Source organism: Hippichthys cyanospilos, chromosome 7 (assembly GCF_059441005.1).
Source record: "Hippichthys cyanospilos isolate Australia breed blue-spotted pipefish chromosome 7, RoL_Hcya_1.0, whole genome shotgun sequence".
Taxonomy (NCBI): domain Eukaryota; kingdom Metazoa; phylum Chordata; class Actinopteri; order Syngnathiformes; family Syngnathidae; genus Hippichthys; species Hippichthys cyanospilos.
Window position 1 is genome coordinate 3444243 of NC_142375.1, and position 15413 is coordinate 3459655.

At 48.1% G+C, this 15413-nt stretch overlaps 1 protein-coding gene across 1 annotated transcript; it reads left to right on the top strand.

Annotated features, from left to right (window-relative positions):
• The first annotated feature begins 1574 nt into the window (after positions 1-1574).
• On the top strand, positions 1575-15045 carry nid1b (nidogen 1b). The gene is made up of 20 exons (XM_088419111.1): positions 1575-1641; positions 3858-4151; positions 4536-4762; positions 4848-5707; positions 5739-6110; positions 6262-6402; positions 6512-6754; positions 6989-7189; positions 7278-7511; positions 7919-7995; positions 8316-8544; positions 8650-8778; positions 9347-9577; positions 9826-10001; positions 12251-12377; positions 12464-12635; positions 12778-12935; positions 13071-13194; positions 13256-13368; positions 14582-15045. The coding sequence occupies exons 2-20, from the start codon at positions 3921-3923 to the stop codon at positions 14737-14739; spliced, it is 4203 nt and encodes a 1400-aa protein (XP_088275237.1). The 5' UTR covers positions 1575-1641; positions 3858-3920; the 3' UTR covers positions 14740-15045.
• The last annotated feature ends 368 nt before the right edge of the window (positions 15046-15413 follow it).

Here is a 15413-nt window from a genome sequence, read left to right on the forward strand (position 1 = left end):
CATGGTGTCTCTAAGCCACCGGGAAATGGAAGGATTTCCAATGCAACAATAAGGACCGTATTGCTTATAAGGATGTATATGCAATAATATCCTTTTGTATAGAACTTAGTGCAAGTGACGCATCAGGAATCCCAAAAAGGGCAAGCAGGCGGCGAGCCTGCAGATTTACTCCCAAGAACAGTGGACATACTGTAATAGCAAAATAGCCAGTCCAAAAGCCCTTCAACTCAGGGCAAAGAAAAAACATATGGCTAAGGTGACAGGGAGAGCCATGGCACTTATTCAAATGCGTTTTCCACTTCTGGATATATTTCAGAGAGTCTTGCCTTAGAAAAATGGACCCTGTGTAGAAGTTTAAATTGAATGAGTCCAAGACGAGCACAAGAAGTGGTAGATTGTATCCGACCTACAGCACGTTCCCAGACCTCTTCAGTTAATTGAGTTCCTGGTTCCCTTTCCCATGCATTCTTAATTTTGTCATTTGACTGACTGATTAACGCCTAAATGAAGTTATATATATTTGAAATCATCCCTCTCCGATGAGGAGAACTTGAAAGCAAACTTTCCCAGGGTTGCTCTGCAGCGATGAAGGAAATGATTGTTGTTTAAAGGACCCAAAGAGGATACGGCTTCGAATTTAAAATGTCGTCTAAATTGATACCAGACCTTTAGTGTATTAAGAATCACTTGGTTATCACTGTATAAAAAGAGTTTTGTCGTCAAAGAAGAATAAAGTAAAGCAGCTATAGAAGATTCCCTACAAGACGATAATTCTAATTTACACCAGCAGGGTCCAGGAGATAGTAACCAGAAGCAAAGTTTATGAACATGAGCAGCCCAATAATAAGAACGAAAACTGGGTAATGCAAGTCCACCACGAAGTCTACATCTCTCCAAATAGAGATTTACAAAATCCAGGTGGCTTGCAGCCCAAATAAAAGAAGAAATTATCTTATCCATAGAATCAAAAAAGTGTTTCGGTAGAAAAAGAGGAATTGACTAAAATTTAAAAAAAAAAAAAAAGGTAAAATATTCATTTCGACAACATTAATCCGGCCAATTAATGAAAGGGGGAAGTTACCCCACCTTTGAATATCCAATGTAATCTTCGAGATAAAATGAGATATATATTTAGATATTGAACGAGTAACATTTATACCTAGGTACTTAAACCCCGACAAACTGAAATGAAAAGTTAAGTGTCTGTTGGAGGCCACATGCTGCAGTGTTAATGGGAAAACATTCACTTTTCTACAAATTCAATCTGTAACCTGAAAACGAACTGAAGTTCTCCAGAATATTTAAAGCGGCAGGGAGAGAAATTGCAGGATCAGTTACATGCAATAACAAATCATCAGCATATAACGTCAATTTGTACTCCATCCCATTTCGGACAATTCCTCTAAATAAAGGGGATGACCTTAATGTAATAGATAAAGGCTCAATGGCGACGGAAAAGAACAACAATAACAAATCATCAGCATATAACGTCAATTTGTACTCCATCCCATTTCGGACAATTCCTCTAAATAAAGGGGATGGCCTTATTGTAATAGATAAAGGCTCAATGGCGACGGAAAAGAACAAAGGTGACAAAGGACAGCCTTGGCGACATCCGCTACCCAGGGCAAAATAATCAGAGTAAGTATCATTAGTATGGACACTAAACTTTAGGGAATAAGTAAAGAAGGCGAATCCAAGAAATAAATTTATCACCGAAACAAAATGTCTTCAAAACTGCAAATAGGTACTCCCACTTTACCCTATCAAAGGCTTTTTTCAGCATCTAGTGAAATTACAATATGCGAGGGAACATTTTAAATATCAGGAAATCTTTTATTTGTTCTCCAGTTTAAGAGATGCAATGTACAAACCAAATGCGTTAAGGAACAATTGAAATGATGAAGATGGGAAAAAAAATTGCTTTGTGGATCTGACTTTTTCCCCAACATTATCGCAAATGTCGGCGTATGACACGTATCGATTCGTCATTTGTCAAATGGTGGAGGTGACGTCACAGGCGGTAGAGAAGGACGCAGACCTGCCCTAGCGAACCGCAAGTCGCGGCTCAGTCCGCGAGGACGACGCTGACGACCAAGATGCGGCTCTTGCTGTTGCGCCTGTGTTCGTGCTTGTGCTTGGGGCGCGCGTGCGCGTGCCTGAGCCTGGACCAGCTCTTCCCCTTCGGAAGCCGGCGAGGGGACCGCCAGCTGGACTCCGGCACCGACTCGAGCGCACAAGTGCATCTGCTCCACGGACGCCTCCGACTTTTCCGGGACAGCTTGAGCGAAGTTCACGTGAGCGCGTACGCAGCCGCACCACAGCGTTTGTCAGCATTTGCTTGTTTGCCGTTCATTACGATGAATCAAATATTTTTTGTCACGTGATTGCAAGGGGCTTAATGTCGACTTTTTCTATACACAATTAGATCGCACGCACCTGTACAGCTTCCCCTTTTCGTGCGTGGGTCTGTGTTTCGAGAGATGCTAAAAAGTCACAGGTCAAGGGGATTGATGTCGACTTTTTGTTCTCTACACAATTAGATCGCACGCACCTGTACAGCTTCCCCTTTTTCGTGCGCGGGTCTGTGTTTCGACAGATGCTAAAAAGTCACGTTCCCGAGGTCACGTGACCTGCCTCCCCCAAAAGCAACAGCAAGACCCCCTCCAGCTCTTCCCTTGGTGTGTGCGTGTGCGTCTGTCTTCCTGCACGGCTACGCTTGTGAGGACCGCTGTGAGTTTATTACCGACACAGTGAGGACATGAAGGCTTGTGAGGGCCATTTTTTGAGGGTCAAGACTTGCTTCCCGTCTGAAGGTTTCTTTTTTTTCCCGAGATGGGGCTTTTGAGTTTTTCCTTCTCCTTCTGGGACCTTGGTTAAGGGGATGCTTTTGCCTATTTATGATGATCAGTAGGACTTCTTTTTCACAGGTGAAGCCTTTGAGACTACGGTGATTCAGGGCTATACAAATAAACTTGACTTAACCTCACTGACTTCTGTAGTTTAGCTTTGAATTGGGTTAGGCCGGGCTAAGGGTTAGGTCAGAGGTCATAGGTGTCAAAATCCATTCCACCAGAGACCGCATCCTACATGTTTTCCTACCTCATTAACAAGCTCTGCAGGAGCTTGAAAATGGTCCTAAGATCCTTGAGAGAGAGGGTTCGAAAACATGCATGATACCAGCCCTCAAGGACTGGAGTTCAACACCTATGGGTTAGGTCTATTGATGTCCTTACAAGTGCAGTCGTACAAACGAGTGTGTGTTAGGGGATTTGGATTCATCACATGGGTCATTTATGTGATCACAGAGTCCATTTCAAAGTAATTTATTTGATTAACAATTGGTCAATTTAAGAGAGTGAAACAAAAACGACAGGATTGTTAAAGTAGTTTTAACATCAACATTTCATGTTTTGAGAACCTTAATTTTACATCAAGGTTTTTGCATACTACAACTGGCCACTATTTTTATCCATGTTATCATTATTAATGCATTAAAAAAACACGAGAAGCAAACATTAAGAAAATGAACTATTTTTCTCAATTATTACTGTAATGATACTGTGCCTCAATAAAATACACACTTAACACTTTTGCATACGTTTTGTGAAATAATCAGTTCATTGATTCAAGGAAATTGATGCAAATTGAATGAGTGTACTTTCGGGACCTGCTCAACCAATTTGTGTCCTGGTATTAGCATCAAAATTGCGCTCGGCTAATATGCGATCAGCACAGGTCGACACAGATGGGAATTTGCATCACTTTTGGAGGGAATATCCAGTTTTGCATCCTTATTCATTTTGAGAGCATGAGGCCACAAGTACGAACGCTAGGACGGCACGTTTTACTTTCAGATCAACACCAACGGTTTGGTGTCTACGGTGCTGCCTCCGCCGGAAACGTCCTACCTGGGCAAGATGCCCGCGTCCTTCAAGATGGTCGCGGCGCTCCTCGGGGACCTGGAAGCCAGCGAGGGCCGGGGCTGGGTCCATTTTCGGGAGGACGCCGACAGCGCCGTGCTGCAGCGAGCCGCCGACCATGTCGGGACAGCCTTCCCTGATGAGCCCGACGTGCGGCCCACCAGCACCCTGGTGGTCACCTGGGAGAATGTGACCGATGCCGGCAGAGGGGACCAACTGGACGCCAAGGTGAGATGCCAGTTGGAGGCGCCGGGTGCGGTCCCACCTGGCGTCGCCGAGGTGGCACCTCAGGTAGGACCGTTGTCTGAGCCCTCCTTGGATGGATTTTCTTTGTTTGTTGCCTTCAGAGGAGAGAAAGTCAGGTCCGTAAAGTAAACAAACCCGCCCACCACAGTTTGACTTCAAACTCATACCCACCGGTTCAGGAGACATAACTGCGGCTAAAGGCAAACTGTGACAGGATTTCTACTTTCCAGACCTGGCTTTCCCATCCCTTGTTGGCATGCTTTCTTCTTCCTCCTGTCTTGAGGAACACGAACAAAGCAAAGTTCTTGAGAGTTTTTTTCAGATGGACCACAAAGTGAAGAGCAGTCTGCTGTGTTCCTTCTTCAGAGAAACACCTTCCAGCTGGTGCTGGCTTTCCTGCCGTCTTCCTGCTTCGCCATCTTCCTGTATCCCAGCGATGGGCTTCAGTTCCTGTCCACGCTAATAGAGGGCAGGAGCCACGCCCTGGAGGCTGGCTTTAACGAGGGTTCAGTGCACGGCTGGTTCTGGAATGAGCAGGGGGTGTACTACCGCACCACCACTTTGAACGAGACCTCCGTATTGGAGCTGGCAGAGTACGTGTGGGGCATCACGTTTAGGTTCTTGCTCTCCTCTTGGCACCGGGCTGTGCACAAGCTCAACCTGTTATCTTCCCGGCAGGAGGACCAATGCAGCTCAGCCCGGAGTTTGGGTGTACAAGATTGGCTCCACGCCCACTTTTGTTGACATCATCTCAGGAAACGCCACGAGTATTCCAGAAAAGATGTCGCCTGGTGGTACGCTCGTTACCCTGCTGCGACCAGATGAAGGAAAGGAGGTGGACGTGTCAACCATTGAAACTCGCACAAACACAAAAACTACACTAACTGGAACAGTGATGCAGGAATGGGAGGTGTTATCAAATTTCAGTCCCAAGGGCAACAATACCAGTCGCCCTGAATTGCAAACTACACCCACGAGTGCCAACCTGCAGATAACTGAGCATGAATATGAACTGCCACAGGTTGGAACTGAATTAACCGTGACAGAGGTAGTAACACCGACACACAGCAACCATGGTGCAACATACCCCCCAAAAACGGATCAAGCAGAGCCAAAGTACCCTGATACAATTGACCCACTAAAACCAGGCTCCACAGATGAACTGGTTACCAAGTCAAGAGCCCCTGAACAGGCAAACCAAGCAGAGTCCAAAAATTTCAAACTGCGAGAAGAAGCTGAAGCAAGATACACCGAACATCCACATCTCCGTCTTGAGCCGCGAGACCCGGGACACCCACATCAGCAACAGTCAAAACAAATGGATCCTAACTTGGAATATCACGATCATCCAAATGAAAGTGAAATTCAATGTGTAAAACATGCGGACCAACCACGACCAAAAAACCCCAAAACCTCAGACCGACCCCAACCAATTTACCAAGAATATCCCGATAAACCTGACCCAAGATACCTTGGATTTCCAGTTCAGCTTGAGACAACACATTCAGATCATTTGAACCAATCTGAGACAAAGATACCAAGAGGATTCGGGCCAACCTAAACCACGAGACCCAGAACTCCACCAGCAGCCTGAACCGCGACACCCCGATCAGCAAAGACCAGCTCAAATGGCTCCTGAATCAAGTTACCTTGAACAACTGGAACGACCACAGACACGATACCCTGAACATCAAGGTCAACCTGAGTCAGAACAATTGGATCCCGGGTCCAAATATCCACAGCAACCAGAAGATCCTGAGCCAAGTAACCACAGTCATACACTTTCCCCTGAGAAGAGGCAGCAGTACATTGGACTGGAGTCTGAGTCTGGCCATTCTTCGGTCCGTGATCCTGGCCAAATTCAGATCTCAAAACCCGAGTCAATCCGGCCGGAACAGCCACACATTGTGGAGGTTGACGACGAAGATTTGGATGTGAACGGTGAGCCACTTAATGAGGAATACAATGCAGTCTGATTCAGCTGAAGACCAAAATGGATGAATCACCTTTGTCCCCTATCTTTGTTCTCCTTCTTGACTCCTTTTGTTTTGTTTGGTTTTTCTGACGGAATCATATCTTTGCTTCTCTTCAGTGTTTGCGTACAAGTTGGACTTGTGCGCACACAACAGGCACAAGTGTTCAGTTTTTGCCTACTGTTGGGACTATAACGATGGGTACTGCTGCCACTGCAGGCCCGGATTCTATGGCAGCGGGTGGGACTGTGTGGCGGAAGGTGGGTCAAGTTGTGATTTTTCCAACACAAACACATGCAAACGCACACGCGCGCATGCACACACACGTGCGCATGCACTTAGTTCTCGGCAATATCTTGTGCCTGGCAGGCAAACCTCAGCGGGTGAATGGGAAGGTTTTGGGACGGGTGTCCGTCGAGAGCTCGGAGGTGGAACTGAACAGCAATCTGCACGCGTATGTGGTAGCCAACGACGGGCGGGCCTACGTGGCGGTTAGCAACATTCCGCACGGTCTGGGCCCATCCCTTCTGCCGCTCTTGTCACTGGGCGCAGTTTTCGGGTGGGCCTTTGCCCTTGAACAGCCTGGGTACCAAAATGGATTCCGCCTCATTGGTGAGAGCATTGCTGACAGAAAACACCGATGTGTCTCTCCTGGTATTGTCTCGAACCAAGTTTGTTGTCTACAAGCTTCACTCAAATGTCCTCCACTACATATATCCTTCCGGGTACTCGATCTGGTGGACCTTGTTCACCTTAAACGCCTTATGAGCTGACTATTTCACCAGACACACAAGCAGAAGAGCCTTTCTTTGTTCCTGTTTTTTCTATCAATATCCTTTCCACCAGGTGGCGTGTTCTCCCGTCAGGCTCAACTCACGTTCCATCCTGGGAATGAGCACCTGAGCATCAGGCAGGAGTTCAATGGTGTGGACCTGCACGGGCACCTGCTGGTCAGCAGCCGGCTGGAAGGCCGCATTCCGTTCGTCCCGCCGGGCTCCACCGTCCGAATCGCTGCCTACAAGGAGATCTACCGCCACGGCGGCAGCTGTGAGTCAGCGTTGTCCCGCATGCCGCTCGATAACTGACTTGTGTCCACAACGTGCATGACACAAGTTGGTGCCGTCCGTCCCTGCAGCCATTACTTCGTCTTCGAAGCTGGACTACACCGTGACTCCTCCAGATGGACTGGCACAGAGCCGAAGCTACCATTGGCATCAGACCATCACCTTCCATGGGTGCGCCCGCAAGTGGGCCACCGACACCCCGCCAGCGACCTGGCAGCTGAGCGTGGACAGTGTCTTCGTGATGTTTGACGCCAGGCACAATCTGACACGCTACGCCACCAGCAACAGCGTCAGCTCCCCGCATGGTCAGTTGACTTGGTCTCGGCTCGCTTTGCCTTCTGGAGTCTCTAGCTTACACGGAAAGTCATTTGAGAGTTTATTCCATATCCTTAATAGCCATCGTATGGTCCAAGTACTATGTACTAGTGTACCTAGACCGCACTCTTGAAACAGGTTTGCGTAGCTGGCGTTCCGTCATTGCTTCTGCTGACTACCTTATTTGAGCTAGGCTTTAGCATTAACACGACTTTGCCATGAAGAGGAACATTTGGAATGTGTCTTATTGCCTGTAGTCGATATTCAGTCGGTCCATCCGTTTTAAACTCATCTCATGGAAGTCTGAACAGTTGTCAGCAGATGGCACAGACTCGAGTTGATCGGCTCGCTAGCCATGATGTTTTGTGGTCCACAGCCACCACGTTTTGTGTCGCAGATAAACATTGCCAGTGTTTCCTCAGCTGTGCACTGGCGGGGTTCCAAGGTTGTGTCATGAAGTCAAACAGAGAGCGGGTTAGGGGTGGGGATGGAGACGACGGTCTCAGGAAAAGTCGAGTTCTGCAGGAGGCTGGGGTCACTGGGATTCAGGAAACGCAAACACAAGTCAGATGGACAAACATCTCGGAACACATCATGCCAAAAACTCACTTCTGACTCACTCTACCTGTGTGTGTGTGTGTGTGTGTGTGTGTGTGTGTGTGTGTGCGTGCGTGTGTGTGTGTGTGCACGTTTCAGGTATGGTCGTTGAGCAGAACCCGTGTCTGACAGGCCAACATGGCTGTGACGTGAACGCGGCGTGCCGTGCCGGTCCCCGTCTGGTCTTCAGCTGTTAGTGTGCAGCGGGTTTTCGCGGAGACGGCCATCAGTGTCAAGGTGAGGCCATCGCTACGGCAGCACCGTCGATGGACCCATTGATGGAGGACGGCCGATTCCATCGGCAGATGTGGACGAGTGCACTGAGCCCACGAGTATCTGCGGTCCCAACGGTGTCTGCGTCAACCGTCCAGGAAGTTTTCAATGCGAGTGCCCTGTGGGATTTGCCAGCGGTGTCAATTCAAAAGCGTGCGTGGGTACGGCAAGTGGCAAAACGGCCACTGTGGACTTTGTGCGGGGCCGGTCCCTGAGCTGCTCGCATGGCTGCATGTTTGTGTGTGTATGTGTGTTCAGATGTGGATGAGTGTGCCGCTCTGCCGTGCCATCGGGACGCAGTGTGCTCCAACACACCGGGATCTTTCATATGTCGCTGTCGGCAAGGTTATCGCAGCGATGGCATCGGATGCCGCCCCGCCCCCTCAGGTGGGTTCCGAGCCGCCATATTTGACCGATGTTTTGTTGGTCTCCCTCCAGATAATTGGAATCTCCCGTTGTGTTTTGAGCAGCTGTCCTCATCCTTTTAGTGTTTTGTCATTTTTGAGAACCTTGTTCGCCCTCTCTCGTCATGTCGTTAACGTCACACCATGAGCAAACCAGTTACATGTTGTTAACATTGTGTGCTAACAAGATACTGTGGTCTGTATGTGGTTAACATCATGTAGTTGGCGCATATCACATCATAAGATGGTTGCTGGGATCACAAAGGTTAGCATGTCAGCAACATGTGTAACATGCTATATAGTTAGCATGTTAGCAGGTTACTGGCACATTGGCATGCTCTTAATCCTTTTGTCCTGAATTGGAGTGATTGTTAGCATGTTGTTAAGAAGAAGTAATGATCAGTGTAGCCTTTTGCTCATCTGATTTTGGCTGGCTCCGCTTTGTCATTGTGACGTCCCTTGGATTAAGCCTTTTTTTTTAATGAAGTTTTGGCGCGGCTACGGAAGTGGATTGCTGATGCGATTTCTTCACATGTGCTTTTGGTGGTCAGAGCGTGAGAAGAGCGCGTGCGAACGCGAGCGTGATGCCGCCACGGCAGCCTCGTCTGGCTTCTTTGCTTTCCTACGTCGCAGCGCGGTCGCCGACAGGCACATGCCACAGTGTGACCCGGACGGCCGGTTCCGGGCTGTTCAGTGCCTTAGCAGCGGTGTGCAGTGTTGGTGTGTGGACGCCGGAGGACAGGAGATCCCCAACACGCGCAGTGCAGCAGACTCCCTCTTGTGTGAGTATCCGGTCCAACTTTCTCTTCGAAGCATGCTGAGTTAGCATGCTAATAGCTGCTGGTATCAAGTAGTAATTCCTATTGTGTTTTGAGTGTCAAGTTGGAAGATGCAGATAACGTTTTATCTGCATCATCCGGTTGGCTTGCTGTCGATTTCACATAGGATGTGCACCATTACCATGTATTTGGAATGCAGGTTCCACCTGTTCGGACCTGCACCAGCAAGGTTGTCTCCTTTTGTTTTCCAGGTCCAGATCCCAATGTCAGTCCGCCATCTGGCACACCCGTGCCAAGACCAGATTTCCAGCTGGTCCACCACCCTGGAACAAAACTGCTATTTGCTCAAAATGGGAAAATGGAGGTCCTTCCTCTGGACCAAAACCGCATGAAGAAGGAGGATGCCAGCACTCTGCTGCACATTCCCGTGAGAACACTAGATTGTGTCCAGAGACTGGCTGGCTTAAGACCTGATCATGTCCTGAGACCAGATCACGTCCTGGGACAAGATCACATCTTCAAATCACCAGAGACCAATTCATGTCAGGAAACTGGATTCCATCCTTTGATGCAATCATGTCTTACCACTACATCATGCTTTGAGATCCTGTCCTGGGACAATTCCCATTCAGACACCAAACCACGTGACCCATAGACTTCACTATTAGTCGGTGCGAAACGGGGCCCAGGGCTGATCCGTAGGGGCCTATTTTCAAAAATCTTAAATTTAAATATTTTCAAAACCAAATCAGCTAGCGACCTAAAACCAAAACATGCATTGGGTATAGGCTCAGGTATTTACCATGAGCAGCGGCATCAGAAAAAGTCAGTCGTACCTTAAAAAAAATCCCAATTAATTATTTTTTATATAAGAATAACAAAACTTGTTACGGCTATAATCCTCAGATTTTACGGTAGATGCACAAAAATCACCAAATGCAGAGATAATCATCTATATTTTCAGGAACAATAGCAATATTTACATATTTGATAAGTTTTTGCCCAAAATATTTACTTTTTTTTTTTTTTGTGCAATTTTGACCTAAGTTTTTCACACCAAATAAATCACTCAATTTTCACACCTGAAATTTTATACCCAAGGAAAGCATTCATAAACATCTTAAATTTCTAACAAAAGCAAACTTTCTATACAAAATCCGAATTTATTTAGGTTTAATTCTGAGGTCGCTATTGCCATAGCACGTCTTGCCGGCAATCTGGCCCTTGTCCATCAACAATCACTTTTGAACCTGTTGGCCTGTGACTTGTGGGCCCCGGTCAGCTGGACTTGTACAAGTTCCTGTCCCCCGCTGTCTCCTGCCTTCCCCCTTGACCCTGCTTCTCTTCCTGCTGGTTGGCTGCTCCAAGGCCTTGTTCTTCCTCCCTTCTGAAGTCACGTCCTTGTAGAAGTTAGCACCAAAACAGTTGAAAAGGAACCTGCTGATGTGCGGCACGATGGTGGTGGCCAGTTTGTGACCCTCCTGGCACCTGTACCCCTGCAAGGTCGAGTCTGAGGCCTCCAGGGACTCCAGCTGGTGCCTGCCATCCCTCTGGCACATGGCAAGGGAGAAGAATCTCACCCTGCATGCCTTCTTGTCCTCCCTGTACATCAGTGAGTCTCACAATGACATCTGGAAGGATGCCATGTGGGCCATGGGGAGAGATGGCCACTTTAGGACCGCCCGGCACGTTTCCAACTCGACCAGAGTGTCGAACATCACACAGGCTCGATGCCTTGCAATCAACGCAGCAGTAATTGTCATTCCATCGAACGTCCTGCCCCTGCCCGCACACGTTCATCACTGAGATCATCCTCTGGAACATCTCTAGGACATCAACTGTGTCCCTGTGATCCTCCTTGCCTGTTGGCCAGGAGCCTTAGCCCAGCAACCGTGTACAGGTTGGCAACCGTCACGATGAACCCGACGCTTTGCTAATTGATGGAGGAGGCTAGTGCCTTCAGGCTCGAGAATCGGGTTATCCGGCTTCTATAGCGTATTTTATTAAGTATGAAGCATGCAAAGTCAAGTCGGGTCAGTTGGACAGGACAGTGTCAAATAGCTATGCAAGAAGCCTCTCTCAGTAAGGTAAAGGTACACCATAAAAGGATTTGAAAAGCAAAGTACTCTATGGTTCAATAGAGTATGGAGGAAGAAAGTAACTACAAACATTTAGCTTTATCTATGCCTGCCTGTTTGTACGCACTAAAACTTGACGATGCCGTCCTGTTTCCACTTAAATTCAGCGTTAGAACATATGCTGTTGTGTATCAATATAAAATCCCACACAGCGGCCGGCATGAAACAAAAAGCTATTCAAGTGAAATTTCTTGTAAATAAATGCTGAAATTCTGGCATATGACACATATGACACTGAAATTTGGCGTGAGTTTGAGTTGTCGCAGTGAAAGTCGCTCACACTCTGCTTCTGGCTCGGCCCCACTCTGCGTCTGGCTCAGCCCTCTATGGGAAGCCTTTGTGCAATGCCTGCAAGAGCTGTCCCGTCAACTAATAGTGAAGTCTATGTGTGACCAAATCAAGCTCTGAGACCAAATCATGTCCCTAAGCCAGATCAGTCCCGGTGTCCATTTCCTGTCATATGCTCCTTCGATCCGCCAATCGTAGCTTTTCTTTGGTCCTTGCGGAGTTATCCCAATGTATCGTGTCTCGTGCTCAGGATCGTGTGGTGGTGGCCTTGGCCTTTGACTGCGTGGAGCAGAACCTCTACTTCAGTGACATCACAGAACCTGCAATCCGGAGAGTCAGCTTGAGCGGGGAGCGCATCCACACCTTGGTCACCAAAGGTAAGGTCACGTGTTTCTCGCAGTCGATTGTAGAGAAATGTCTGGGATGATGTTGAACACCTCGCTGCTGTTCTCTCTCCGGACAGGCGTGCAGAGTCCTGAAGGTCTGGCCGTGGATCCGGCATCTCGCCTCCTTTTCTGGACTGACTCAGTGCGGGACACAGTGGAGGTTGCCTCGCTGGATGGCCGCCACCGTCGCGTTCTCTTTGACAGCGGCCTGGTCAATCCCCGCCCCATCGTCACCAACCCCATCCACGGGTGAGTGGCCGGGCGCAGGGTCACACGGCGTGATCGCGGTCATGATTTTAGCAGGAAGGTGGGAGTGGTTACAGTAAAAATGAATCTCTGACTTCATATGAAAGTGGTTTGCGACGTCCTCCTGTGGTTTGCGCAAACGCAGGCAGCTGTTCTGGGCAGATTGGGACCGAGAGGATCCAAAGATCGAGATGTCCAACATGGACGGTTCCGAGCGTTGCGTACTGGTGCGGGATTGCCTGCGACTCCCCAACGCCCTGACCTTTGAGCCGCATGCACAGCAGCTTTGCTGGGCCGACGCAGGTCAGACCGCGCGACGGGCAGCGTTACACCCCATGCACGCACACACAGGAAGTGCCACGTTCCTGTAAACTAGAAAGCGCTTGATGATGAGGAAAGGCCAGGAAGTGTTGTGGTGAGCATATTATGTCCTGACAGGGAGTCGCTTGTTGGAGTGTTTGGCGGTGGCTAGTCGCCAGCGTCGCGTGATCACCGCTGCAGTCGTTTACCCCTTCGCCGCCGTTGCGCTGGGCAGCAACTTGTACTACACGGACTGGAGAAGGTGAATGCAACTTTACAAGCCGGCAAGCGGACTTGATGTTGATGTTGCGTTCTGAACTTAGGGAGGCCGTGGTGGCTGTGGAACTCCAAACAGGGAAAGAGACGGATCACTTCCTGCCGCACAAGCGCTCCCGACTCTACGGCGTCACCGCCACCATAGCGCCATGCCGTCCAGGTATGCAGCGTAGCATGCACTATTCTCTTAACCTTCTAGTTGTCTTGTAGAACCATTAATGCACTTATCGAACCTGCTAGTGGACCTGTACGGTAGATGCTTGCACGCAGAACTTTTGCCTGCCTTCTGGAACTTCAGTTTTGTGTCTGCACAATTCAGAGAAAATTTACACTTGACTTATAGAGGCTTTTGCTTGGCTTCTGGCCCTTTCCATTTGTCTTTTAGAACCATTACTCAACTCGTTGGAACCCTGTGTCTTGACTTCTGTAAAGTACTTTTCGAACTTTGATGCATGACTCGTTGGAATTCATACTCATCTTTGGTGTTACCTCAGCTGCTACCTCTCCCTTATAATGTCTTCGTCTTCTAGAATCATGGGAATCCTTTTGCTTGTCTTCCAAGAGCTTTACTTGACATGTTGTATCTTCGAGACCCCAGCTGTGGGACTCCAGTTCTCGAGAGCCAGTATCCTGCATGTTTTTGATCACTTTCTCTCAAACACACCTGACTCACATTAGGATCATTTTCAAGCGCCTGCAGAGCTTGCCAATAAGCTAATCATTTGAATCAGGTGTGTAGGAGAGAGAACACGAGAAACCATGAAGGACACCGGCCCTTCAGAACTGGAGTTTGACATAAGTGTTGAACTCCAGTCCTGGAAGGCTGGTTATCCTGCATGTTTTCGATGCCTCTCTCGCAGACACACCTGATTCAAATGATTAGGATAATTTTCAAGCTCATGCAGAGCTTGCTAATACCCTAAACATTTGAACCAGGTGTGTTAGGGAGAGAAAACCAAAAAACAGGCTCTCCAGGACTTGAGTTCGACACCTATATAGATGCACAGGTGTGGAACTTTAGTCCTGGAGGGCCGGTATCCTGCATGTTTTTTATGTTTCTCTTTCAGACACACCTGATTCTAATGATTAAGATTGTTTTCAAGCTTCTGCAGAGCCAATAACCTAATGATTTGAATCAGGTGTGGTGGGGAGAGAAAACCGGAAAAGATCCAGGATGCTGGTCCCCCCAGGACTGGAGTTCGACACCTATGTTTTAGACTCTTTGATAGACTTGTTGAGCTTACACTCAGGGTTCTCCTTGAAAGTTTTTGAGTATGTACAATCTGTCGACCGTTGCGCTCAATTTGCCATAGTTTTGCTTCTCTTTGAGAAATTCTGGTTGTCTTTGCTGCACTCTTTGCTTGCAAGTCTAGGACTGGCCGACTTTTGGAATCTTCTACACGCCTTCTCGAAACTTGCGGTAGACTTCAAGACCTTTGTACTCGACCTCCGGGACATCCCTTTTGTATTTCAGAAGGACTTCTTCAATCTTTCTACCAGCTCTCTACAACACCCCACTAACCCTGTTTGAACTTTGACTTGACTTGTAAAGCCTCTGGAGTGGTAGAAATATGCATTCTCCCATTTGTGGATGTTTTGGTGATCTAACTGCTAAGGCACGTGCACAGGCTGGCAGTGGGCTAAAGTTGAGCTCTTTAGCGAAGCCTTAACCCGTGCACTTCTCCCCACCCGCCGCCAGCGTACAACTCCTGTGCCGAGAACGGCGGCTGCTCGCACCTGTGCCTGCCGCGCGCCGGCGGCTTCACCTGCCGCGGCCCCGACGACGCCCGCGCCGCTGACGGCGCTAACGACAAGCTCTGCGCAGCGATTGGAAGCTTTCGCCAAAGTTAGCCACGCTTTCATCTTTACTTTTACAATGTTAGGCTCTTGCGTGCGATCTCAGCTTTACACCAAAGGCATGCGCCTTTACAAGGTGATGGCCTTAACCAAACTCAAACTACTGTACATGAAACAAATGTGGAGGAGCGAATGTGCCAAAATTAAGTAAATAAATGCACCATTAAACAATTACACCAAAGTGTTGGTAATTAAACAAAATACTGTACTTAAAAAGTGTCATGAATTAAATCATTAATTCATTAAAAGCTTGACGAGCAAGGTAGCCAATCAGGAGTTCACGTTCTTCACTTTACTCAATACTCACTTTACTATAAGTTGCAGGTCATAACATCAGATACTTACACA